Genomic DNA, 24,608 nt, shown 5'->3' with positions numbered 1-24,608 from the left:
TATAAACTGCATGACAAACTAAAGTATAAACTACATAGCATCATCAGTAAACTTACTATACTCTACAATAAGCTGAGTTACTAACAGTAAGTAATACATGAAAAATTCTACGTTGTAAAAAATTATATAATATGCTTCCATCTAAACTTTATTCTCTTATAAACGTAGAATTTTTCATGTATTACTTACTGTTAGTAACTCAGCTTATTGTAGAGTATAGTAAGTTTACTGATGATGCTATGTAGTTTATACTTTAGTTTGTCATGCAGTTTATACTGTAGTTTTTTACGTGGTTGTTTAGTAACTACAGCTACATACTATTAACATTCCTTTCCTTTGTTAATGCTCCCCCCCTTCCCCCCCCCCCCCCTTTGGTGCTGCTAATCCTGCATAATGCACGGGCATAGTATTGATTTGGAACCCCCCCCGCCCACCTCCTACGCATTTTCCATATGCTGAATTCCTCTTGATGTGCAAATTATTTTGTTTAGGCGCTCTTCTTCCCACCTCCCCCCCCTCTAACCCAGCTTAAATATACGCTCCAAGCTTGGGGTGTTTCATTCTTCGCCTGAGGATGGCTGCTTGCGTTGTGGCCGAAACGTCGTGAGAATTGTTTTATTATGTTTTATTTTTATTATTTTATTACTTCCCTTCTACGTGACTTTACCGAAAGAACCAAGAAGATGAATCCCTGCAGTCACGAAAGCTTTAAATCGAAATTTGTAGGACTTGATAATTGTTTTTATACCCTTCTATCTGGCAACAAAACTGACACCTTTTTTTACAAGGAGTCATGTTTGCATCGACCACAATACCTGCAACCATAATGTAAACAAAAAACATAACTATGATAATATATGCATTGTCCTTGAAGTTGATTGGTCCACACCCGAGGACTTGTTCATGGGGAGGGTCCGGGTTCGGAATTGCGAGAGTTGAGGAAGTACGGGGGGGAGGGAATCACTGGTTGGTTACCGGAGCATATAAAATATAACTCGCCACAAATCAACGCCGGACTTTCATCTTCACCATTACGGGGCGAATCGCGTTCGAGGGATAACGCAATCATGACATGACCCCTCCCACCACCACCACTCCCAGCCAACCCTTCCACCGTGAACACGCGAGATGAACTTTGTGAGCACAGCCAAAACCCGAGCATCCTCCCCCATCGTCAGGGAGGAAACGCGGCGGGGGAGCGGTGCCGGTCTGTGCGTCGTCAGCCTGGCACGGGGAGCGGCGATTCCGCAGAGAGACGTGGTCCCACACCTCGCTCGGCAAGGAAGCGAGGCAGGGAGGCTGCGAGGATGATGCTTCATCATCATCGTCTTGCGTCTGGCTGGTACGGGTGGGGAAGGCCATCTGCGTTCTCGGTCTGTTCAGAGAGTGCCCCCGAATCTCAGATACCAGGGTGTTTGAAAAAGATGGACCCAATTTCGAAGATATAGCGATTTCAGATCGAGTGCATCTTTTTGAAACGCCCTGTGTAACAAACTAAAACTTATTTCTCGAGGTGATTATTGATAAGAGTTGAGTGCCCTTGGGTATAGCGTGATAATTGTTGTTTTATTATGTGTGTGTGTATAATAACTTTTCAACAACATTCTTCGTTAATACGCCCCCGTAACTTCTAAATCACAAGTTTTATTATTGGGAATGTAAAATAAATATTGGTTTAAAGCTTTCGCGAATGCAAGAATTCATACTCTTTGGTTCTTTCGGTAGAGTCGCGTCGATAGGTTGAAATAAAATAACAAAAAACGACGACGTTTCGATCACAACACCAATTACAGACGCACAACCCAGCACCACACGGCCGCTTGTGTTGTGATCGAAACGTCGTAGATTTTTGTTATTTTATTTCGACATATCTACGTGACTTTACCGAAAGACCCAAAGAAAATGTAAAATAACTTTCAACGTTTGATAATCGAGGACACTTTAAATCATATTAAACATGTTGAATAAGCAAAACACATTACACGTACGTAGAAATATGCTGCCATTTAAATGTGTCGAAGGCTCAAACATAGCAACAAATAATGCCGTGCAAGGGTCACTAACGAGGGGATGACCACGGTGTTGTTTGCGGGCGTAGTTGAGACTGGGGATGGAATGGCAGAGGCAAAGGTAGGAGGGGCACATTGTTGTTCATAAGGCGTTTTTTGGAGGTTAGATCGCGTCAATATAACTGTGTCGTTAAACCCGTCACCACCCGACACGGCCAATTAGTAATATGCCACGTAAACAAAACGTGCCAATTCGTTACGAGTACAGCACACCGGTGTGTTGGAGGGTGAACTCACAACATTTACAATTCGAGCACGACGTTTCGCCAGTAATTACAACCGGCTTCATCAGGCGACAGACAGATTTGCGCAGAAATCCTCCTCCTGTTTCGCGTTGTTGTTCATTGTAACTTGCTGACCCGCTCATGCTCTGGGACATCTGTGAGGAGAGGAGAGGAGAAGAAAAGACAGCTGCGTGGCTAATCGGATTCCTCATCCTCCTGTCCCAAATAAATGATGCCGATTCGCAGGAAAACGTGATCGTGTTTGCCTGCCCCACCCCCATCCCCAATGTCAACGAACGTGGCCTCGGAATCCCTTGCGTGCCACGTGGGCTGCTTGGAGGACGGTTGCTGTGTGGAGGAAGGAAACGTGGTGGTGTGCCCATGGGTCCCAGCACGAATGAATGTTCGTGCTGGGACCCATGGCCACACCACCAGAGCGCAGAGGGAGAACTCGGCACAGACCCCCCCATCCCCCTTCATCCTGTGGCATTAATTGTTACGAACGCGTTCATCGGGTTTATAGGAAGAATGCGCAGCGCTGGATGTAATGTGACACGACAAAACGGCAAAGATATCCTCCCGTCTAGCCTGTGGCATGCAGCCTCGGTGGTCGAGAAGAGGCTGCGTGACGCGCGAGCCTGGAGACTCACAACCTCTGCCTGGCGGTGCCAACAAAGACAAAGGTCCCCCGTCTAGCCTTGACAGACTGTTGGGGCAAGTGCTGTTAGCGAGTCGCACCTATGAAGGCCGGCACGGCACCACGTCCGGCCGCCTTTGTGTTCCCAGTGGCGATGTTTACGCTCCGCGCTAGGCAACTTACTTGAGGCTGAATCGACATAGGGGAGGCCCAGGATGGGTTCAGATTATAATCTTCACTGGTGTTGGTCGTGAGTGGGAATCAAACTCTGGTCGCTGTGTTCATTTGATCCTTATGGCGGTACCCCGGGGTAACCAAATAATACAAAATGACCGAGGAAATTCAATATGTTATTTCTGGGACACTATTTTTTCCAGGGGTGTACTTCACTCCGCGACTGGGGTACCTATCAATCCGAAATCGGTGCTACTCCGCGATGTCGAAACGCAGCGAGGACGATTACGCTGAAACCCTGAACGCTCGCGGTATGCACCATAGTACATCGTGTACATCTCGTCGAGATGAGTCGATTGCCGCATCGCCGACCATCAACAGACTAAACATAACTGCATTACGGACATTATGCGAGAGCCGGGGTACTATGGAACCCCGGGGTACCGCCATGAGGTTCATTTGTGCATTAATTCAAGTGTCAATGCGTTCTTGCTTTGCTTTGTGCAATTGTCGCTCTGCCCATGGTTCTCTCTCATTCATCTGTAATCTGGTCTCAATACATGTTTGTCTCTGTGTGTAATTTTGGTCTCGTGACACGTTCATCTGTGTGCAATCCGGTCTAACTACATGTTAATCTGTGCATTCGGGCCTTTGTTTGCATGTCTACGTTTAGTACAGTGATGGAAAAAAGTATTTGATCCCCTGCTGATTTTGTACGTTTGCCCACTGACAAAGAAATGATCAGTCTATAATTTTAATGGTAGGTTTATTTGAACAGTGAGAGACAGAATAACAACAACAAAAATCCAGAAAAACGCATGTCAAAAATGTTATAAATTGATTTGCATTTTAATGAGGGAAATAAGTATTTTACCCCTCTGCAAAACATGACTTAGTACTTGGTGGCAAAACCCTTGTTGGCAATCACAGAGGTCAGACGTTTCTTGTAGTTGGCCACCAGGTTTGCACACATCTCAGGAGGGATTTTGTCCCACTCCTCTTTGCAGATCTTCTCCAAGTCATTAAGGTTTCGAGGCTGACGTTTGGCAACTCGAAACTTCAGCTCCCTCCACAGATTTTCTATGGGATTAAGGTCTGGAGACTGGCTAGGCCACTCCAGGACCTTAATGTGCTTCTTCTTGAGCCACTCCTTTGTTGCCTTGGCCGTGTGTTTTGGGTCATTGTCATGCTGGAATACCCATCCACGACCCAGTTTCAATGCCCTGGCTGAGGGAAGGAGGTTCTCATCCAAGATTTGACGGTACATGGCCCCATCCATCGTCCCTTTGATGCGGTGTCCCCTTAGCAGAAAAACACCCCCAAAGCATAATTTTTCCACCTCCATGTTTGACGGTGGGGATGGTGTTCTTGGGTCATAGGCATCATTCCTCCTCCTCCAAACACGGCAAGTTGAGTTGATGCCAAAGAGCTCCATTTTGGTCTCATCTGACCACAACACTTTCACCCAGTTGTCCTCTGAACATTTTTGACATGCGTTTTTCTGGATTTTGTTGTTGTTATTCTGTCTCTCACTGTTCAAATAAACCTACCATTAAAATTATAGACTGATCATTTCTTTGTCAGTGGGCAAACGTACAAAATCATCAGGGGATCAAATACTTTTTTCCCTCACTGTAACTCGAGTCGGGGACAACTTTGTCTTTCGCAAAGGAGCCATGTTCAGTAACTGCGGACAGTTTACGTACACCACTTTCTGTCGGATGAAATCTCTTCCCCAGTGCCACGCTCCCCCTGCTCCTCTCGCGTCTCCACTGGGGCTCGGTCCGCGGTTGGGCCCTGCTGCCCCGGAGCCTCCTGGCGCCCCCCCCGGCACGCCGCCTCTACTCCGCCGGGGGTCACCTCGGCTCGGGCGGCGGGGGGAACCACTACACCCACGTGGTGGTCGGGGCCGGCAGCGCGGGCTGCGTGATGGCCGGGCGCCTGTCCGAGGACGCGGCGTCCCGCGTGCTGCTGCTGGAGGCCGGCCCCAGGGATACGGTGCTGGGCAGCAAGCGGCTCGCCTGGCACATCCACATGCCCGCCGGGTTGGGCAAGGCCCTCCACAATAACAAGTGAGGCCCCCCCCCCCACAACACCTTTGGTGAGACTCGCTGGGGCGGGACGGGGGATTGGTTACAAGTACAGGGATCTCCTCTACTTCCGAACATTCGACTTACGAACTTTCAGAGATACGAACAAACCTGTCCGTATGTCCAGTCGCCTGTTCGGACCAAGAGTCGTAAATTCAACCGCAGTGTGGTGGTATCTCCATTTGCAGAACGTGAAGAACCGGTGGCATCTACAAGAGATTATACAACTTGCAAAGCCATTCGCCGTGTTCAGTGTGCATGCCGTACAATGTGTTTGAAATCGACAGGAGTGAAGTTGGAACCTAACTCGTTCGTAAGTAGAGGAGTCCCTGTAGATAGTTTTTTTTTTGTTCAACCGGTGTGAGAACGTAAAGAGGCAAGAGAGGTCAGTGTCATTTGCACGAGCGACCTCGGGTCACTAAAATGACAGGTCAACAGTGTTAAAAACAAGTGCAGCGATGAGGAAAATAGAAATCGACCAAACGAAACGTAATAGAGCAAAAACACAACCGCATTGCAGAAGATATTTTTCAACAGTGCACAAACGTAAACTAAACTATTTTTCTTATTTTACCGGGTAAGGCCCACTGAACTATTTACCTCTTTTTCAGAAGCGACCTGGCCACAAATGATAGCTCAACGAAGATGGCTTATCACGTGGAAATGTATAGCAGCCAAATACTAAATGTCGAGGGGAAAACCGGACGTCCTGTAAAAAAATCAATGCCACCACGGGGAGAGAGACATGCAAACTCAAAATATACAGGAAATACTCCAAATATAAATAACAATGAAGTTATATTTCCGATAACATAATCAAAAATATTTAATTATACTGGAGGAATCCGATGAGTTATAAAGCTCTTTTTCACAAATGTCCATTAGTTTTCACAAAAGTTGACCTTGGACCAAATACTTTAAAACGAATTCGTAGTGAAATGAAGTTCGATGAAACACCGTGCCAATTATTTGCTTTGGCTCACACCGGTAGGTTGAGAAACAATTCTCACAACCAAATTTAGCAACGACGAGATCGGCAACGCCTCTCCTGAAACTGTGTCGCGTGTTTCCCATTCCAATCCTAAAGGGAAGCCAAATGTCACCGTGCCTCCTGACTCAACTTCTTAAACAGATGTCCTCGGTTATTGCTCACCCGCGCCCAACTTTATTGACTGGCTCACCCGTACCATAACTGAAACATCTCAGTGCACTTCTGCCAAACTCTTGTCGACGCTTGACGCCGCTCGTGCCGCTCGTGCCGCTCGTGCCACGCGTGCGTGCGTGTGACGTGTGTCCAGGTACGCAGTGCACTACTACACGGAGCCCCAGGAGCACTTGGGCGGGAGGTCGCTCCTCTGGCCCCGAGGTCGCGTCTGGGGCGGATCCTCGTCCCTGAACGGCATGATCTACATCCGGGGCCACGCCCTGGACTATGACGGGTGGGTGGCGCCGTCACCTCAAGCAGGAGTCGGACAGAACTGTCGTCGTGCAAACGCTCTGAGTTAACGTGAGCAAGGGAAGGGAACGCTTAGTTCTACGCCTTGCAGGCACGGAACTCCCGCCTTCATACTCCTGCCATTGTTTGGCACTGTGACCAATCGATGGCGTACACCACGACTCAACAACCTCTCACACAGTGTAACACGTAGGCTTTCGCGACCAGTATTATCCATAATGGAGGGGGTTTTTTTTGTTAGATCGCATAATTATAAATGTGTCATTCAACACGCCACCACCCGACACAGACAATTAGTAAGGTTTGTCAATAAACAAAACATGACAATTAGTTACTAGTTCAGCACACCGTTTGTGTGTTGGAGAGTAACACCATAACATTTACAATTCGAATACAACTTTTTTCCGGTAATTACAACCAGCCTCATGAGGCGACAGCCAGAATTTTTGAGTAATCCTCCTCCTGTTTCGGTCTTGAATAGAGGGATGAATGTGATGTCATCACTTGTGAGCCAATCCGGTGTGAAAACGATCCTCTCACACTGAGCACAATTACCATACAATAGCACGCACCGCCTCGCAACGCCGATCACAATTAAACACGGCAATTAATAACGCCCGCGCGTACATTGGTGGTGGCCCTCGACGTTCGTATACAGCAGTGGAAGAAAAGGCCCAAAGTAGCCAGGGTCCCTCTTGAAAAGAAGTCTCCCGAAGTCTGAAGCCCCCTGCGTGCGTGAGCCTCTGCGAGGGTAAAGCTCGAAATTCCTCCACACGGTATTCACACGCGCCTCTGTCTCTCTGCTCAATGTAGACACGACTCTCTGTTTGCACGAGGCTCTCTCTGCCGAGAGAGGGTGAGGTGCGGCGGTGGCTCTGGTGCGAGTGCAGCGGTGCCGCTGCACTTTCAAACAATCACGATCCCTGCCAGCGGTGTGCGGTGCGCCGCTGATTTTAGAATGAAAACTCGTTTCTCTAGAGCTGCTTTGTGTGTTTGGTTTATTGTCCTTCCCCCCCCACACCTCCGATTAGCACGGTTGGCTGCGTGCGGTGCGGAAGAAGTTCAACGTGCACACATATGGCCCACTCTGCCTGGTGAGCTCTCCCCCGTCCACCCCCCTCAGGTGGGAGCAAGAGCACGGTGCGAGCGGGTGGTCGTACGCAAACTGCCTCCCCTACTTCCGCCGAGCACAGAGCCACGCCCTGGGCCCCAACGAGTACCGCGGCGGCGACGGCCCCCTGCGCGTGTCGAGCGTGCCCACCAAGGGCCCGCTGCACATCGCCTTCCTGGAGGCGGCGAGCCAGGCCGGCCACACGCTCAACGACGACATGAATGGTTTCCGGCAGGAGGGCTTCGGGTGGTACGACCTCACCATCCATCAGGGTGCGTGTGCGCGTGTGTGCGTGCGGCGGCTGCAGCAGTAGTGATGATCGTAAGGTGGTGGTCGTAATTATGATCATGATGATGACGATGATAATCAGTGATGAAGATATCGAGTGTGCAGGAGGTGCAACTGTTCACCCCCGGGCCGCTATATCCTTGCACCACGACCCACGCCAACCACGTTATTCTACTGATGACACCGACGATAACATCACGGTGACGGTAGCATCTGCCCCAATAAGTCAAGAGAAAGGGCCTTGCGCTGTAAGGGGGCCTCACGCTGTAAGGCCCTCTCTCTTGACTGTCAAACTGTGCCCAGTCTTATCTGTCGGCCACCATCCTTCGTTGTGCAAACACTCCAACGAAAATTGTATTTTGTCCAGTGAACTTTGTATGAATGGGACTTTGCTCATATTTATCTTTGGCTCAACGTTTCAGCCATCCTGTGTCCTTCGTTTCACATCGATAATTCGTAAGTAATATTATGATGAGTGTCACAAAATCTGAAATGGTTTCATAATCGAGGTTTTTTCGGGTTAGATTGCGTAAATATAAATGTGTCATTAAACCCTCCACCATAGCCAATTAGTAAAGTTTGGAAACAAAGCGTGCCAATTCGTTACTAGTACAGCACACCGGTGTGTTAGAGAGTAAACCCACAACATTGTAAATGCGCGCACCTGCGCGCACCTGTGCGCACCTGTGCGCACCTGTGCACACCTGTGCACACCTGTGCACCGCCAGGCAAACGCTGGAGCTCGGCGTGTGCGTACCTGCACCCCGCACTGTCGCGCCCCAACCTGGAGGTGCGAGACGGCGCCGTGGCCACCCGCGTCCTCTTCCGGGGCGAGCGAGCCGTGGGGGTCGAGGTGCTACGAGGCGGGGTCAAGGAGCAGGTGAGGTCCCGCGGGGTTGTCGTGGGAGCAGGCGGGGGGGGGCTGGCTCGCGCTCATCGAGCCAGACGAAGGCTCCTTTGGTGACTGCCGCTGCCACCGCCCCATGCCGCCCCACGTTGCTGCTGCCAGGTATTTGCCGAGCGGGAGGTGATCCTCTGCGGTGGCGCCATCAACTCTCCCCAGCTGCTCTTGCTGTCGGGGATTGGACCGGAGAAGCACCTCAAGCAAGTGGGGATCCCGGTGCTGGTAAACAGCCCTGGTGGGTTCACCTTGGTTTTTGTCGGCGCACCCTTTTCGATTTATTCCATAATCAGGCTCTTGTGTTCGTCCAGATTTCTAGTCACTCGATTGTTCTACTTTGTTTTAACGCGATTGATTTTGTCGTTTTGGTGACCCGGGTAACTCTTGCAAGATGTATTTATGTTTGTTTAACTTCTTTCGCACCGTACGAAGTCAACGGTGCTAATCGGAGGTGCGGGGGGAAGGACAACAAACCAAATACAAAAACCAGTTCTAAAGAAATTAGTTTTCAATATATATTTAAAGTGCACAGGTCCAGTGGCTTCCGAATATCGAATGAGAACCCATAGGATCGAGAGGTCCAATGGGTTCTAACCCGGTTAAACTAAATTATCTTGACCTAGCCATGAGGTCAGTCCGTTGCTTGGTGAGGACATCCCCCACACCAGGCGGATTTTATTTGACCATGTTTCACCACACTGGTCGGTGCAGGTTAGTGAAAGCAGCGAGCATAGCTGTGGGAGTATAGAAGTACAGTACAACGATACGTTTTTTTCTTCGTTACGTAGCCATGCAGTTGGCCCGTTTTATGTACGGTGGTTGCCCATCCAAGTATTTATCCAGGCTCAAGCACTGCTTGGCTTCGGAGAGCCGATGAGTTGACGTGCCTTCTGGGCAGTTTGGTCATGGGCTGTTGTTGTAAATTGAATGGGATGATGATTTCCCTCTCATTCCTCCCCCCACCACCCCGGCGGGCGTATAGGCGTGGGTCGCAACCTGCAGGACCACCTGAGTATGAACATTAAGCAGAGGTGCACGCAGCCCCTGACGGCTTACACCGCCCAGAAGCCACACAACATGATCCGCACGGCGCTGGCGTGGATGCTGACGTCTACAGGTGAGGAGGGTGGACACTTGTCCGCAACACGGTTCAATAGGACGACGGCGTGCGACTGCGCTCGTCCATGACAGACCGTAGTACAACGTGTCACGACGCAATTCCCCGATCCGCGAATACGAAGGAGACGACGCGGTGATGACACTCTCGGCTGCTCCTGCTGACCCAATTGTTGTCTGGGCTTGACCACCTGGATGCGAAATTGTAGCTGCTGCTCTGAGTCTACGTCAGCAGCCGCACGCGAAGGGAGAAAAAAGAGGACGACAGATGCTGCACCGGTGTCTCCACGACCTCTCCAAATCCCGCATCTCCCAAAATGCCGCACATCGACCGATTTTTCTCTTATCTCACGAAATCCCTCGCCTCCACGCTCCGGACGATCCAAAATGCCGCCGCCAGGCACCTCAACCGCACCCGAGGCCTCGTCAGCGAAACACTCGGATCCCTCCGCCGGTTCCCGATCCAATCCCAAACCGTCTTCAACGTCTCCGTACGGAGATAGAATAAAATAAAAATAAAAAAGTGAATAGAAATATCACGACGTTTCGATCGCAACACAAGCGATCATCATCAGGAAAAGGGGTCAGCCTCTAAAGGCAAACTGTTTATAAAGGTTTGGAGATGGGCGTAGCCCAAGTGTATTAGCAGTACCAGTAGCATGGGCGGGGCAGCAATGCCAAAGCAACCAGCAGCAATACCAATGCAGGGGCAATGCCAATGTGCAGCAGCAATGCCAATGCGGCAGCAATGCCAATGCAGCAAAGGGCCGCCAAAAAATCCCTGCACCCCGCTCCACACACCACAGTATATGTGTGCTACTGTACTGTCCCTTTATCCTCACATTTCCATGTCCCTGCATCCCCATGTACCTGTGCATATCTCATTATGTCGCTATGTCCAGTCTGTCCCCATGTCCTTGGATGATGGGAATGATGATTTGTCCTTTGTGTACTTCTTTCCCCGTGTGCCTGCGTCCTTCCGTCTTGGTCTGTCGCCGTGTCCCCTCGTCTGTGTTCTCGTGTCTCCGTGCCCCTGTGTGTCTCCGCATCCGTGTCCCCAAGTGTCCTCGTGTCTCTGCATCTCCCGTGTCCTCACGTCCCCGTGTGTCTCTGTGTCCCCATGTCCAGGTCCAGCAGTCACCGCCCACATCGACACGGGCGGTTTCGTTTGCTCAGAGCCGGGGGTTCGACACCCGGACCTCCAGTTCCACTTCATACCGGGCGAAGTCATCAACCACTTCCGAGAAAACTCCACCATGGAGGCCTTCCAGGTGCTGTAGAATCTCCATGTTACCACGGTGGAGCCCGTATCATGAATTTAACTGATGCAAATGGCCACTGTGATACTCCCCTCGACAGCATAGCTACGATGAGGGGGCAAATTGGACTGGGGGGGTGGGCGGCGGCTTATTTTTTCCACCAGGGCCCAAGCCAACACTTTGCGTTGCCTCCCCTGAGCACTGCCACCTCAACGTGAGCTTCCCGAACACAACGTGGCAGGTCGGATCCTAGGGGCACCACGTTGGCGAATTCGATTCGGACCCTGAAGATGCGTGCTGTATATTTGGAGTTTGCGTCTCTCTCTCAACATCATCACGGTGGCTAGGAGATGTTAACTACCTCGCCTAGTATGCAGGAGGTCGTGGGTTCCATCCCGTAGTTTTGTGGAGTTTCCTCGGGGTCCTCCAGTTTTTCTCTCCACATTTAAAATCAACTTTGTTTGTTTAGAGTATTTGGCTGCAATACATTTCCACTTGATAAGCCACTTCGTTGAGCTAGCAATTGTGGCCAGGTCACTTCTGAAAAAGAGCTGTATAGCTCAGTGAGCCTTGCCTGAATAGGAATGAGCCTTACCTGGTAAAATAAAAAAATACGTTAAATAGTTATTGAAAATACATCTTGAGACTCGACGAAAACTTAACTTGCGTCCTCCGTTATCGTCACCAGGTCAGCGTGTGTGCATTGCGGCCGCAAAGCCGCGGGTGGGTGGAGCTGAAGTCCACCAATCCCCTGGATGCACCGCTGATCCAGCCCAACTACCTGAGCACAGGTGAGGGAGGCATGACAGCCCATTTGCGAAGGGCAAAAAATAGTGGATGTGGGTGTTTCCGCCATGCTGCTGCTGGATAATCCGACATTGGCGTTGAACCCTCAGGAATTGTGCCCTAAATCTAGATTGAAAATCTAAATGAGAAACAAATTTCTTTTATAACTAAAGTTATCCTTCCCCCCCGGTGCACCTCCAATTGGTACGGTTGGCTACGTACGGTGCAAAATAAGTTCAACATTCATCCTAAATCGGTTGATAAAGTTGGTGCTGCTGCTGATGCCGCCCACGCGAACCGCAGACAGAGACGTGTGGGAGATGCGGCGCTGCGTGGAAGTCGCCCGAGACGTCGTTTCGCAGCGCGCCTTGGAACCCTTTCGCAGTGGAGAAGTCGCGCCGGGACCCGGGGTGAAGACGGCGGCGGAGGTGGACGCGTGGGTTCGCACACAAGCTGAGACGACCTACCACCCTTGCGGGACGTGCCGCATGGGCGGGCGGGAGGACGATGCCGCCGCGGTGGTGGACGAGTTCGCTCGCGTGCGAGGGGTGAGCGGCCTGCGGGTGGTCGACGCGTCGGTGTTCCCGAGCGTGCCCAGCGGCAACACCAACGCGCCCACCATCATGGTGGCGGAGAGAGTGGCCGACCTCGCGAGGGGCCGCGAGACGCTGCCGCCCAGCCACGTGCCGGTGTATGTCGCCGGCGACGGTCGCCAATGAGTGGCGAACAGCAGCTGCTTGCTATCTGGGAGGCAAGCGGGCGATGTTTGGGGTGTTTGTAACCGTGTTGCATTGATGAGCTTCTGATCGAAGTGAAACTGGCTAGCAGGTGAAAAATCAAATGAAGCCACGGACATGCAAAGGGCTCTTGCAAACACTGAAAGCTGATCGCCTTTATTGCGTTTTTTTGCCTTTTCATGAACGTCAAATGATCCTCATGGCGGTACCCCAGGGTACCAAATAATACAAAATGGCCGAGGCAATTAAAGATGTTATTTCTGGGACACTACTTTTTTCCAGGGGTGTACTTAACTCTGCGACTGGGGTACCAATCAATCCGAAATCGGTGCTACTCCGAGGACGATTGCGCTGAAACCCTGAACGCTCGTACGCACCGTAGTGGTGCATCGTGTCCAAGCTCGTAAAGATGAGTCGATTCCTGCATTGCCGACCAGCAACAGACTAAAAATTACTGCATCACGGATATTACGCGAGAGCACCGGCTCATGCCTTGCAAACTTAAATTCTGTATTCAGCCATCGATTAATGTTTTTTATTTTCATTTGCATAAACAGTATCAAGTATTCTTTGAGTCTTTCAGTACAGTCACAAGTATTAAGTAGTCTTCAGACCAATTGTCAAGTTGCATGTTGAACGTCTTTCGCACCGTACGAAGCCAACCGTGCTGACTGGAGGTGCCTATTTGATGACTGGTGCTGATTTGGAATACATTTAAATCAGATGCATGCGGCTCCGGAGCCGAGGGTTCCCGACCCATGCCCTAGAGTAGTGGTTTATCAACTCTTGGTTAGCTACTGTACCCAGCCTTGTTGACTTTTGTCGCAAACGGGTATCCCCACCCCCCACCCTTGCCTGACCCAACACGTTTCTGAGAAATAAATGCGTGAATAACGAACAACAATGTGTTAACCACCAATTGTCAAATTCGTTCTCGCTCGCCAGTTGGTCGATGGAAACCGACATTGTTTATGGTCAGCGAGTCTTCGATATCGCTCTAGATTGCCATATGGATTAAAAGCCGCTGCCACCACCGATCATGTATCATTCATGGTTGTTGAAACCGGTTTTATGTTTTGCCTTTTGTGGCTGCTGCATTGTTGCCCTTCACCGCACCTCCGATTCGCATGGTTGGCTGCTTATGATGCCAAAGAATTTCAGCAAAGTACACACTCAACAAAACCGGGTTTGCCGCACGTATGGAAGTGTCCGTAGCAGCAGCAACAACAACCCACCATAATTAGCCCATAGATAACGAGGGGGGCGGCTTGCGAGCTGCCACGGTGGGGGTGTAGTGGTCAGCAGCACGCCACTGAACTTCGATCCCAGAAGTCACCGTTCGACTTCGATCTCCCGGTGCGGCAGTTGTTTAAACAATGGAGGGGGGGGGGGAATTTTCTCAACTCCCACCCCCCGATCTCTCACCACCCAGCAGCACCAGCAGCTGCGTCCATGGGTTCACCGCAGTGTTAGTCTACCAGCTGGGTGCATCTGGCGGGGCGGCGTCTGCACTGCCACCACAGCCTCCGTTCTCCACTCGGCCCGGCTCCTTCACCCTTCCCGGCTCGGCGGGAAGTGTTGAGTAACAGCACTCGGCATACACGGCAATGGCAGCAGCTGAAGCAGCACGTTTTGCAAAACCTCCACCGAGTTTCTCTCCTTTGCTTCTGCATCTACGAGCGAGACTCACAATAGTAGGGAGAATTGTACTGCTTAAAACGAGTCTTTTTTAAAACAACGGTTTTATCAACAACTTCGTTTAACTCACAGTCGAGAAGTACGTCAATGGCGCCTGAGACACGCGGCGCCTGCGTTTTGTGCGAGCCGATTCCACAGTTTAGGGACCCCGCGTCGTTTTTGAGCTACACAAAAATATATAATTAATAAGTCGCCCATACAAAAATTTGTATTGCTTGAAAGAAGGCAATTAATTGATGAATTGGGGTGGGGGGAGGGGTTCAGTTGAGTGTTATCGGCACTGTGGAGGCAGTGAGGGTTAGTGGATCGTACAAATCGTGTGAAACTCCCAACAGGTGAGCATCAAGGAGGCGCCGTCATACACCGATGTTGTCTGCCGGCCGAGTCGCCCTTGAAATCAACCTCCAGATTCTGGATCGCCAGAAGCACGCGGTGCGGCAAAGTGTGGACGAGCCTTCATCTGTTGCAACTCCCTTCCCGAGGAGCCGCACCGTGGCTCACCAAAAGGCAGAACAGCAAAACATGCCCAAGCAATTGATGGCGCTAACCATCAATTCGCCGGCTCCTCGCTGCATGGCTGTTGCTGCCTTTCTGGTCACCTGGTTCCTCCTGTCGCCTCCGAGTCGTCCTCTCTGTGAGAGCGAGCAACCACTGTGCGTTGGCGGCACAGCGTCACGATCTGACGTGATTATTATTGTTATTTGTATCCTCATGCAGCTTGTCGGCATTTGCTGTTGCAATTAAAATTTTTTTTAAATTACATATTTGAGAGGCCACAGGCTGTCGGCGGTCTGACGTGGCGTTGCTGCATCCGTGTGACCGCCGCCTCCGGCTCGTTCCGGTAAGGGACGTCACAGGAGCCCGGCGACGAGAGTGGGAGGTTGGCGATCGTGGAGCGGCTGGTGGCCCTGTAATCCACATGGTGGAGGCCACGGCAATGTACTTATTTATCCAGGAGAACCACACTTAGTTTTATTCTTTTTATTTTAAGAAGTTTTCATCCAATTCATGATGGGTTGTTTATACTCATGGGAGAAAACCCACATGTGTGAGGGAGCAACACTCTATCCCCGTACAGATGGAAACAGATGGCGATTAGTCTACATGCTGTACTGCCTTCTTCTGGAGAGCCAAGGTAGGCCACCTCCTCTACGCCCACGGGAATGGAGTTTCACAACATTTGTGTGACCCACCAGTGAGGCGTTGGCGGACCGTACGCACGCGTGAAACTCCCCCTCTCCACCTGTGATCGCCGGGCATTGCTGCCCCCCTGGCTTAGGGTCAGGGGACGATGGCAGAGCAGCAAGTGGGACTCATTTCCATCTGTAGGGGGATTGGGTATGAATCCCCCCCTCCCTCGCACGTTTGGGGTTTTCTCTGGGTGCTCCATTTTAACTCCCGCATGCTAAAAACACTCATTGAATGTAAACATCCCAAATAGAGGATCACAGTACTTGGGCAATTGTTGTTAGCGACGGTTTTGGCTTTGCCTTCCCCTCTTGCGTGCGGTTTACCGTGCTGCCTCTAAATATTTCTCTCTGAATCACTCTCTAAATCACTCACTCTGAATCAATCCCTAAATCGTTCTCTGAGACCAAACGAAAACTGCACGCAGCATTACAATTCAAATGATCCGAGTTTTTGTTTGTTATGAATGCGACGGAGCTCGCCCAGGCAGCGAGAGGACGACTTGTTCAGATCTGCAACAGGGTCCTCGTGGCCACGCTCTTTGAGTGCAGGTGGTCCGGGTTCGAACCACACTCAGAACTTTCTCCCTGGCGATATTTACAAATTGACGCGATGACGCCACAACGCGATGGTGCCGCGTCATCGGAAGTGGGAGGTGAGGATGAGGGAGGAAGTGGCATCACAGGGAGGTGAGGGTGTTGTGGGGGGGGGGGCTGATGTCACGGGGAGGTGAGGAAGAGGCAGGAAGTGACGCCGTGGGAACTTGCAGCCTGTGAAAAATCTAGCAGAAGGAAGCGGTGACCGCTAGCCGTGAAGTATGGTCCAGTTCTCCGCGGTCACGTGGCCACTCCCCCAACTGCCCTGGCAACGGCGGTGAGGGTGAAAGGTGGAGGGGCGTAGGTCAACCCGAAGGTGCCCTGGAGGACAGGGCTTTGTGGGGTGGAGTCGGGGCTGTGGGGGGCGGAGCTGGTGAAGGTGAACTCTTGCATGAGTGCGGAGAAGAAGAGGAAGAGTTCGACGCGAGCGAGAGATTCGCCCAGACAGGAACGGCGACCTGCACACGCGCAGAGACGCAGCACAGACACGGGGAAGGGGAGGGGGGGGGGCACAGCCGTCGCGCATCTCTCCATGAGGTCGCTTGAAGAATGCACCAAGACACGAGAAGGTCATTCGGCCAGGGTGACGGACTTTCACGGAGGAAACCCACGCAGAACCGCGGGAGAACATGCAAACTCCACACATACACTCCGCAGAACAGAGAGGTTACAGACAAACTCCACACACACACACATATATACCCTCACACAGTTATTCACTCGGACTGACGTGCCACGCTAGCTACACCATACCGAGGGTCACCCACACTGCCCGGTGCCAAGCTAGGTGCACCCACCGATGCCGAAGGGCATCAAGGCGTCCCTCCTGCGCAGGCGGCCGTGGGGGTCGAGGAACCTCTCGGGGTCGAAGAGGAGTGGCCGGGTCCAGACGCGGGGGTCCACGTGGCACGCCCACAGGTTCAGCAGCACCACGCTGCCCTGGGGTACAGTGAACCCCCGTAGCTCTGCGCACAGACAGACAAAGTTCCCCCGTGTAGCCCACGCAGTACCGTTGGGACAAGTGCCGTTAGCGAGGGGGTGATGTGGCCAACACGACTATGCCGGCCGGGCCACCTTCGTCTCCCCAGTGCTGTCACTGATGTTGGTGGCCGTGAGCGGAAAGCGCAGTGTGGTAACCACTGCGCTTCCACTCCCCGCACAGAGATCCCCCATGCAGCCTTGTTGGGGCAAGTGCGGTTAACGAGCACCTTGAAGGCCACCCATGAGTAGGGGTGGCATGGCCAGCACCACCACGCTCGCCCAGCCACTTTTGTCTCTCCAATGCTGATGTTTTATACACATCGCACAAGGTACTCATTTGAGGCTGAGTTGACTTAGGGGAGACCCAGGACCGGTTAAAATATCAGTTATTGGTTGTGAGCAGTCTTTGCCGGGTTCACAGCACAGTGCAGCACTAATCACTGCACTACCGCTCCCCACTTTGCAATACGCAGACACCTAAACACATACAAAGTGCACCTGCACACTTGTGTGTGTATACGTACGCACGGAGCGGGTGGCCGAGTGGGGGATGGCGAGCGGCACCACGGAACTCAGCCTCTGCACTTCCATGATGGTGGCGACGGTGAGCGGGAGGCGCGGGCGATCGCTCAGAGACACGCGGCGCCCACGGCCGACCACCGCGTCCAGCTCGGCCTGAACGCGCGCTGAGACGTGGGGACACGGAGACGCTCCCTCGCCAGCACACTCACCCACCCCTTCACTCACCCACCCCTTCACTCACCCACCCCTTCACTCACCCACCCCTTCACTCGGCCACCCCTTCACTCACCCACCCCTTCACTCACCCACCCCTTCACTCGGCCACCCCTTCACTCACCCACCCCTTCACTCACCCACCCCTTCACTCGGCCACCCCTTCACTCACCCACCCCTTCACTCGGCCACCCCTTCACTCACCCACCCCTTCACTCACCCACCCCTTCACTCACCCACCCCTTCACTCACCCACCCCTTCACTCACCCACCCCTTCACTCACCCACCCCTTCACTCGGCCACCCACTCACTCAGCTAACCACTCACAAAATACCCAGGCAGGTGCTTCGTTTTGGTGGGGCTGATGGTAAGGCCCCACCTCTTAGTGGCACACTCCAGTTTCAGCAGAAGCGTCTCTAACTCCTCACACACACCCATTCATTCATCCGCCTGCGCATTTCCCGACTCATTCAACCACCCACTCATTCACCCGCCCACTCATTCACCCGCCCACTCGTTCACCCCGCTCGCCCGTCCGCTCGCCCGCCCGCTCACCCTGCACGGCCGGGTAGGTGCACATGAGGAGGAGGCACCACAGCAGGGTGTTGGCCGTCGTGTCGGTCCCGGCAATGAAGAGGTCGGCGACGATGTAGAAGAGGTCATCGGCATCCAGCCCTCCCCGCGTCCCTCCCGGGGCCTCCCCTCCTCCCTCCTCATCGTTGTCGTCGTGGCCTCCGCGGGACTCGACGAGGAAGGCGTCGATGAAGTCGCGGGGGTTTGCGGGATCCAGGGTCTCCTCGTGCTCACGGATTATCCCCTTGGAGAGGCGGGGGTTCACAATGGCTGTGTCAGTGGGTGGGTTCACAATGGCCGTGTCAGTGGGTGGGTTCACAGTGGCCGTGTCAGTGGGTGGGTTCACAATGGCCGTGTGGGTGGGTTCACAGTGGCCGTGTCAGTGGGTGGGTTCACAATGGCCGTGTGGGTGGGTTCACAGTGGCCATGTGGGTGGGTTCACAATGGCCGTGTCAGTGGGTGGGTTCACAATGGCCGTGTCAGTGGGTGGGTTCACAATGGCCGTGTCAGTGGGTGGGTTCACAGTGGCCATGTGGGTGGGTTCACAGTGGCCGTGTCAGTGGGTGGGTTCACAATGGCCATGTGGGTGGGTTTATAGTGGGTGAGGCGAATAGTTTCAGCACATGGTTTGTGTCTTCCCTTGGCCAAAAAGGGTTTCCTATAATTGCTAGGTGTCTTCTATTGGGTTAGTGGGTGGGTGAATAGGTGAGTATGTGGGTAAGCGAGTGTGTAGGTGAGTGCCCCTAGGCTAGACCGCATAGCAATCATCGCCACCCTCCCGCCTTTACTGGCCGACTAATGCGCAGAGACAGCTGCCACTGGAGGCGCCCCAGGCTAGACCACGCAGCGGCACTGGCAGGACCCCCCTGACAAGACCGCCGCGAGACTCGGCGGGGCTCTCCGGACCTTGAGGAAGCGGGACACCTCGTCCACGGTGGAGAAGAGCTCCCGGAACGGACCGCACGGCAGAAAGCGGAGCGCCGGCACGACGTTGATCAGCATGGCCGGGCTGTTGGACGCCAGCTCCATGCCGCGCACCATCAACCGCAGGGCACAGCGGAATCCGGCACAGCCTTCATCGTCGTCCTTGCCACCGCCGCCATCGCCGCCGTCGTGGTTGTGGTGGTAGTGGCGGGAGAAGCAGAGGCCGCAGATGACGTTGGCGACGGCGCCATGTATGAGCGGCGCCGGGGAGAAGGGGGCGACCGCCCCCCCCGAACGCGACGCAAGCGTGCGGAGCAGACTCGACACCTCCCGCTCCACACGTGTCTCCAGCAGCCAGGGGGAGGTGGGGCCGGGGGAGGGGATGGAGCAAGATTCGGATCTGGATCCGGTTGTCGCGGTTGCAGTTGCGGTTGCGAGTCCGGCTCCGAATCGGCGCAGCGCCGCGTGAGAGAAGCGGCGGTGGCGCTGCCACGTGGCCCCCAGGGGAGCGAACACGATGCCTGCGGTGTGGGGCGATTTGGGGAGGGCCACCACCACCACAACATGACCAACAACCACTCGCCTAACAACACTCCCATCACAAAGGCTAGACTATTTCAGCTCCATCTGCTCTGCCACCCCTGCGCCTCTACTCTCGATCGTCCACCATTCTTACGCCACGATGGCGATGCCGACCTAGGGGAGGCCCAGGACTGGTTCTGGCATCATCATCACTTGTCTCGGGTTATTCGCGCAGCGTGCTCACCACGACACTGTCACTCCCCACCAAATCACTCACTCATTCCGCATTTACTCACACAATCACTACTCAACTACACCGTGTGTGTGGCCTTACAAGGAAACATAAATAGGTGACGCTTCGGGCAATACCCCTTCTTCATAGGGAGGCCAGAGAGACAGAGTGGACGCTGCTAAGAGCTGGAGACTGCACCTGTTCACAGCATTGGGGCCTGACGAGAATCACATTCTGCACGTGTCTCCTGATTCACCGTTAAGCAATCGGTGTACGACGCATCCCCGCGAGCCTCTGGCTCTCAGTGGCTCTATCGATGGTCTCTGTGCGAGTCCAAGTATCGATACACCCACGTGTACGCCTGCGCTGTGCACGCACCGCGTACGCGCTGTTGCTGCCACTGGGGGGGGGGGGGGGGGAGCCCCTTCTCACCCTTGCGCCGGGTGACGAGGCGGACGAGGGGCAGGTCCGGGCGGCCGGCGAGGGCCTCGGGGTGGTGGCCCAGCGCCTCCCTCACGGCGGTGGCGCCGCTCAACACCACGACGGGCGGGCGGCCCGCGACCGTGGCGATGCTCATCACGTCGCCATGGCGACGCGCCAGCATCTCCAGCGCAACGTGCAGCAGCCCTCCCGCTGCCGTGGCAACAGGGCACCGCGTCGAACGGTAACTAAGAGAAGCAATACCTCGCGGCTGCCGTGGCAACGGGGCACCGCGTTGAACGGTAAATACGCGTAGCAATACTTCGCGGTTTCCGTGGCAACGGGAGACCGCGTCGAACGGTAACTGCGCGCAGCAATACCTCGCGGCTGCTGTGGCAACGGGGCACCGCGTCGAACGGTAAATACGCGTAGCAATACTTCTCGGTTTCCGTGGCAACGGGGCACCGCGTCGAACGGTAACTACGTGAAGCAATACCTCGCGGCTGCCCTGGCAACGGGGCACCGCGTCGAACGGTAACTACGCGTAGCAATACCTCGCGGTTGCCCTGGCAACGGGGCACAGGTAGCTAAGTAACGCAGAGCTTGGTGCCATGGGAACGGGGCAGCAAGTCAGTCGGTGGGTAACTGCGTGAAGCCACCACGTCCATTGGTAACTAAGCACACATGCCGCTGTCAGGACAACAGGGCACCATGTCAAACAGTCGGTAACTTGGTAAAAGTCGACCTGGTAACGGGGCAACTGCGTCAAACTACCCCCGAAGTCAAGGCGCCACCAACCAAAAATCGATGACAGAAATTGACAAAGTCGTGGTTATCGCGATAATCGTCACGGCGAGGGAAGTGGGGGGATACGTGGGTTCCCCCCCTCCCCTCCACTCCACCCCCTCCCCTCCACCTCCCTCCATCCCCCTCCCCTCCATCCCCCTCCACCCCCCTCCCCTCCACCCCCCTCCCCTCCATCCCCCTCCACCCCCCTCCCCTCCACCCCCACCCCCCTCCTCTCCACCCCCCTCCCCTCCCCTCCACACCCCTCACCTCCACCCTCCATCCCCCTCACCTCCCCTCCACCCCCACCCCCCCTCCTCTCCACCCCCCCTCCCCTCCCCTCCACCCCCCTCACCTCCACCCTCCATCCCCCTCCACCCCCCTCCCCTCCACCCCCACCCCCCTCCTCTCCACCCCCCTCCCCTCCACCCCCCTCACCTCCCCCCCCTCCACCCCCCCCAACCCCCCCTCCCCTCCATCCCCCTCTACCCCTCTCCACCCCCCTCCCCTCCATCCCCCCTCACCTCCACCCCCCTCCCCAACCCCCCCTCCCCTCCACCCCCCTCCCCTCCCCCCCCTCACCTTTGCGGTTCTCCCACCACAGCGCGGGGAGCCCCCCCACGAGGGGCCACGCCCGCGGGCCGGGGGGGAGAGGCCCCCCGGCGGCCGCGGGTCCCCGGCGCCGGAGCCAGAGGGCCGAGAGGAGCGCCGAGGCGACGGAGACGAGGGCGGCGAGGAGGAGGAGGAGGGGAGACATTGGGGCCAGGAGCCCCCCGAGTTACTGTGGCGGCCTCAGTTACTACCCGCGGGCGCTCAGCGCTGATACTAAAAGCGGAGTTTGGCTGCTGGCCATCGAACGAAGACGGTCACTCGCGTCGCGTCTGGATGAACTTCTGCGGCCGTCTGGAACGTTCTACCGATATTAGCAAGCCGCTGGGAGTAATGCACTTTTAAATCGTCTATCATCTAGAATCTAGATTGACAAACCCATTTGTCTAGAAGCGTTTTTTGTGTTTTGGTCTCCTTCCCCTGCAGCTTCGATTAGCACCGTTGGTTTTAGGCACGTTGCCAAATAAGTTATACAAAGCCAAAGATCCCCCGTATAGCCTGAACAGAATGTTGGGGCAAGTGCTGTCAGCGAGTAGCACCTATGAGGGCCTCTAATCCTGGCTCTGCAGCGTAGACTTCAGCCCTGGCTCTGAGGCTCTATCCTGGCTCTAGAGCTGAGACTCTCTCCTGGCTCTAGAGCTGAGACTCTGTCCTGGCTCTAGAGCTGAGACTCTGTCCTGGCTCTAGAGCTGAGACTCTGTCCTGGCTCTACAGCTGAGACTCTGTCCTGGCTCTACAGCTGAGACTCTCTCCTGGCTCTGGAGCTGAGACTCTGTCCTGGCTCTGAGACTCTGTCCTGGCTCTGAGACTCTGTCCTGGCTCTGAGACTCTATCCTGGCTCTGGCTCTGAGACTCTGTCCTGGCTCTGAGACTCTGTCCTGGCTCTACAGCTGAGACTCTGTCCTGGCTCTACAGCTGAGACTCTCTCCTGGCTCTGGAGCTGAGACTCTGTCCTGGCTCTGAGACTCTGTCCTGGCTCTGAGACTCTGTCCTGGCTCTGAGACTCTATCCTGGCTCTGGCTCTGAGACTATGTCCTGGCTCTGAGACTCTGTCCTGGCTCTACAGCTGAGACTCTCTCCTGGCTCTGGAGCTGAGACTCTGTCCTGGCTCTGAGACTCTGTCCTGGCTCTGAGACTCTGTCCTGGCTCTGAGACTCTCTCCTGGCTCTACAGCTGAGACTCTGTCCTGGCTCTACAGCTGAGACTCTGTCCTGGCTCTACAGCTGAGACTCTCTCCTGGCTCTAGAGCTGAGACTCTCTCCTGGCTCTACAGCTGAGACTCTATCCTGGCTCTGAGACTCTCTCCTGGCTCTGGAGCTGAGACTCTGTCCTGGCTCTGAGACTCTGTCCTGGCTCTGAGACTCTGTCCTGGCTCTGAGACTCTATCCTGGCTCTGGCTCTGAGACTCTGTCCTGGCTCTGAGACTCTATCCTGGCTCTGGCTCTGAGACTCTGTCCTGGCTCTGAGACTCTGTCCTGGCTCTACAGCTGAGACTCTCTCCTGGCTCTAGAGCTGAGACTCTATCCCTGGGCTCTGGCTCTCGGTCACGGCTCAACTCGCACCCACGTGGTGTCCCCCAAAGCCGCGGGGCGGGGCTTGTTGTGACGTGACGCCATCAGCGTGCGCGGCATCACCCGGCCTCTCGTCTCGGGTCACAGTCGCTCTAATGTAGCATCTGTCCTATACTGTATCATATCTTATGTTAATACATGATAACAGCATAATACCATGCTGGGCTGTGTTATTATACTACCATGTTGTGTGAATAGATTTGGGTAACGTTAGGGGACATTCACTTCGGAGTCCAGTCCGTGTGTTGTATTGAATCCACTCCACGTTTTGTATGGAATCCACTTCGTGTTGTGTACTCAATCCACTCCACGCGCTCCATTTAATCCTCTCTGGGTGTTGGATTGGTCCTGGTAATTATCTAGAGGTAAAAAAACCTCTGAATTGGCATTCGTCCTGGGTTATTATCTAGAGGTAAAAAAACCCTCTAAACTGGCATTCGTCCTGGGTTATAATCTAGAGGTAAAACAACCTCTGAGTTGGCACTGGTCCTGGTTATAATCTAGAGGTAAACCCCCTCTGAGCTGACACTGCTCTATTTAAGACCGGAAGCAGGTGGATTGCTTCACTATTCTGGCAAATCGCCCGATGATACTGGTTGATGTAATTACCAGCGAAACGTCGTACTACTCACGTTGTAAATGTGGAGTTACTCTCCAACACACCGGTGGGCTCAAGTAGTAACTATTTGGCGTTTTGTTTACGTGACAAATCCTTTACTAATTGGTGGTGGAGGGTTTCGAAAATTTTCTATTTACGCGATCGAACCCAAAAACCTTTATTATGAACAATATTGGTCGCGAAAGCCGACGTGTTAAACTGAGGTAAACCCCCTCTGAGCTGATGCTGGGTTATAATCTAGAGGTAAAACCCCTCTGACCTGACACTGATCCTGGGTTATTGTCTAGAGGTAAACCCCCTCTTAA

The 24,608-nt window shown here is 53.8% G+C and overlaps 2 protein-coding genes across 2 annotated transcripts; one reads left to right on the top strand and one right to left on the bottom strand.

Moving 5' to 3' along the window:
- The first annotated feature begins 971 nt into the window (after positions 1 to 971).
- Positions 972 to 13,883, top strand: LOC144731442 (choline dehydrogenase, mitochondrial-like). The gene is made up of 10 exons (XM_078612482.1): positions 972 to 1,342; positions 4,844 to 5,176; positions 6,493 to 6,633; positions 7,774 to 8,033; positions 8,778 to 8,929; positions 9,059 to 9,188; positions 9,933 to 10,067; positions 11,195 to 11,337; positions 12,014 to 12,116; positions 12,415 to 13,883. Exons 1-10 carry the CDS (start codon positions 1,308 to 1,310, stop codon positions 12,828 to 12,830), a joined length of 1,848 nt encoding a protein of 615 aa, XP_078468608.1. The 5' UTR covers positions 972 to 1,307; the 3' UTR covers positions 12,831 to 13,883.
- LOC144731444 (cytochrome P450 2U1-like) lies at positions 13,370 to 23,772 on the bottom strand. The gene is made up of 7 exons (XM_078612483.1): positions 22,087 to 23,772; positions 20,731 to 20,931; positions 19,527 to 20,065; positions 18,603 to 18,864; positions 17,836 to 17,997; positions 17,128 to 17,295; positions 13,370 to 16,788 (listed from the first exon to the last, which is right to left on the bottom strand). The coding sequence occupies exons 1-7, from the start codon at positions 22,259 to 22,261 to the stop codon at positions 16,571 to 16,573; spliced, it is 1,725 nt and encodes a 574-aa protein (XP_078468609.1). The 5' UTR covers positions 22,262 to 23,772; the 3' UTR covers positions 13,370 to 16,570.
- Positions 23,773 to 24,608: the final 836 nt, after the last annotated feature.

This window comes from Lampetra planeri, chromosome 39 (assembly GCF_965212315.1).
Source record: "Lampetra planeri chromosome 39, kcLamPlan1.2.h2, whole genome shotgun sequence".
Taxonomy (NCBI): Eukaryota; Metazoa; Chordata; class Hyperoartia; order Petromyzontiformes; family Petromyzontidae; genus Lampetra; species Lampetra planeri.
The sequence above is the reverse complement of the archived record's forward strand: the minus strand, read 5'-3'. Positions and strand labels throughout refer to the sequence as shown.

What these genes read in the sequence shown, in the direction of transcription:
- LOC144731442 (XM_078612482.1), top strand. Translation starts at nt 1,308, where the DNA reads ATGATGCTTCATCATCATCGTCTTGCGTCTGGCTG. An exon ending in GGTGCTGGTAAACAGCCCTG is followed by an intron (nt 9,189 to 9,932) that starts GTGGGTTCACCT and finishes GCGGGCGTATAG; the next exon opens with GCGTGGGTCGCAACCTGCAG. An exon ending in CCACCATGGAGGCCTTCCAG is followed by an intron (nt 11,338 to 12,013) that starts GTGCTGTAGAAT and finishes TATCGTCACCAG; the next exon opens with GTCAGCGTGTGTGCATTGCG.
- LOC144731444 (XM_078612483.1), bottom strand. Translation starts at nt 22,261, where the DNA reads ATGTCTCCCCTCCTCCTCCTCCTCGCCGCCCTCGTCTCCGTCGCCTCG. An exon ending in AGGTGTCCCGCTTCCTCAAG is followed by an intron (nt 18,865 to 19,526) that starts GTCCGGAGAGCC and finishes CGCCTCTCCAAG; the next exon opens with GGGATAATCCGTGAGCACGA. An exon ending in CTTGATGCCCTTCGGCATCG is followed by an intron (nt 16,789 to 17,127) that starts GTGGGTGCACCT and finishes GCGCGTGTGCAG; the next exon opens with GTCGCCGTTCCTGTCTGGGC.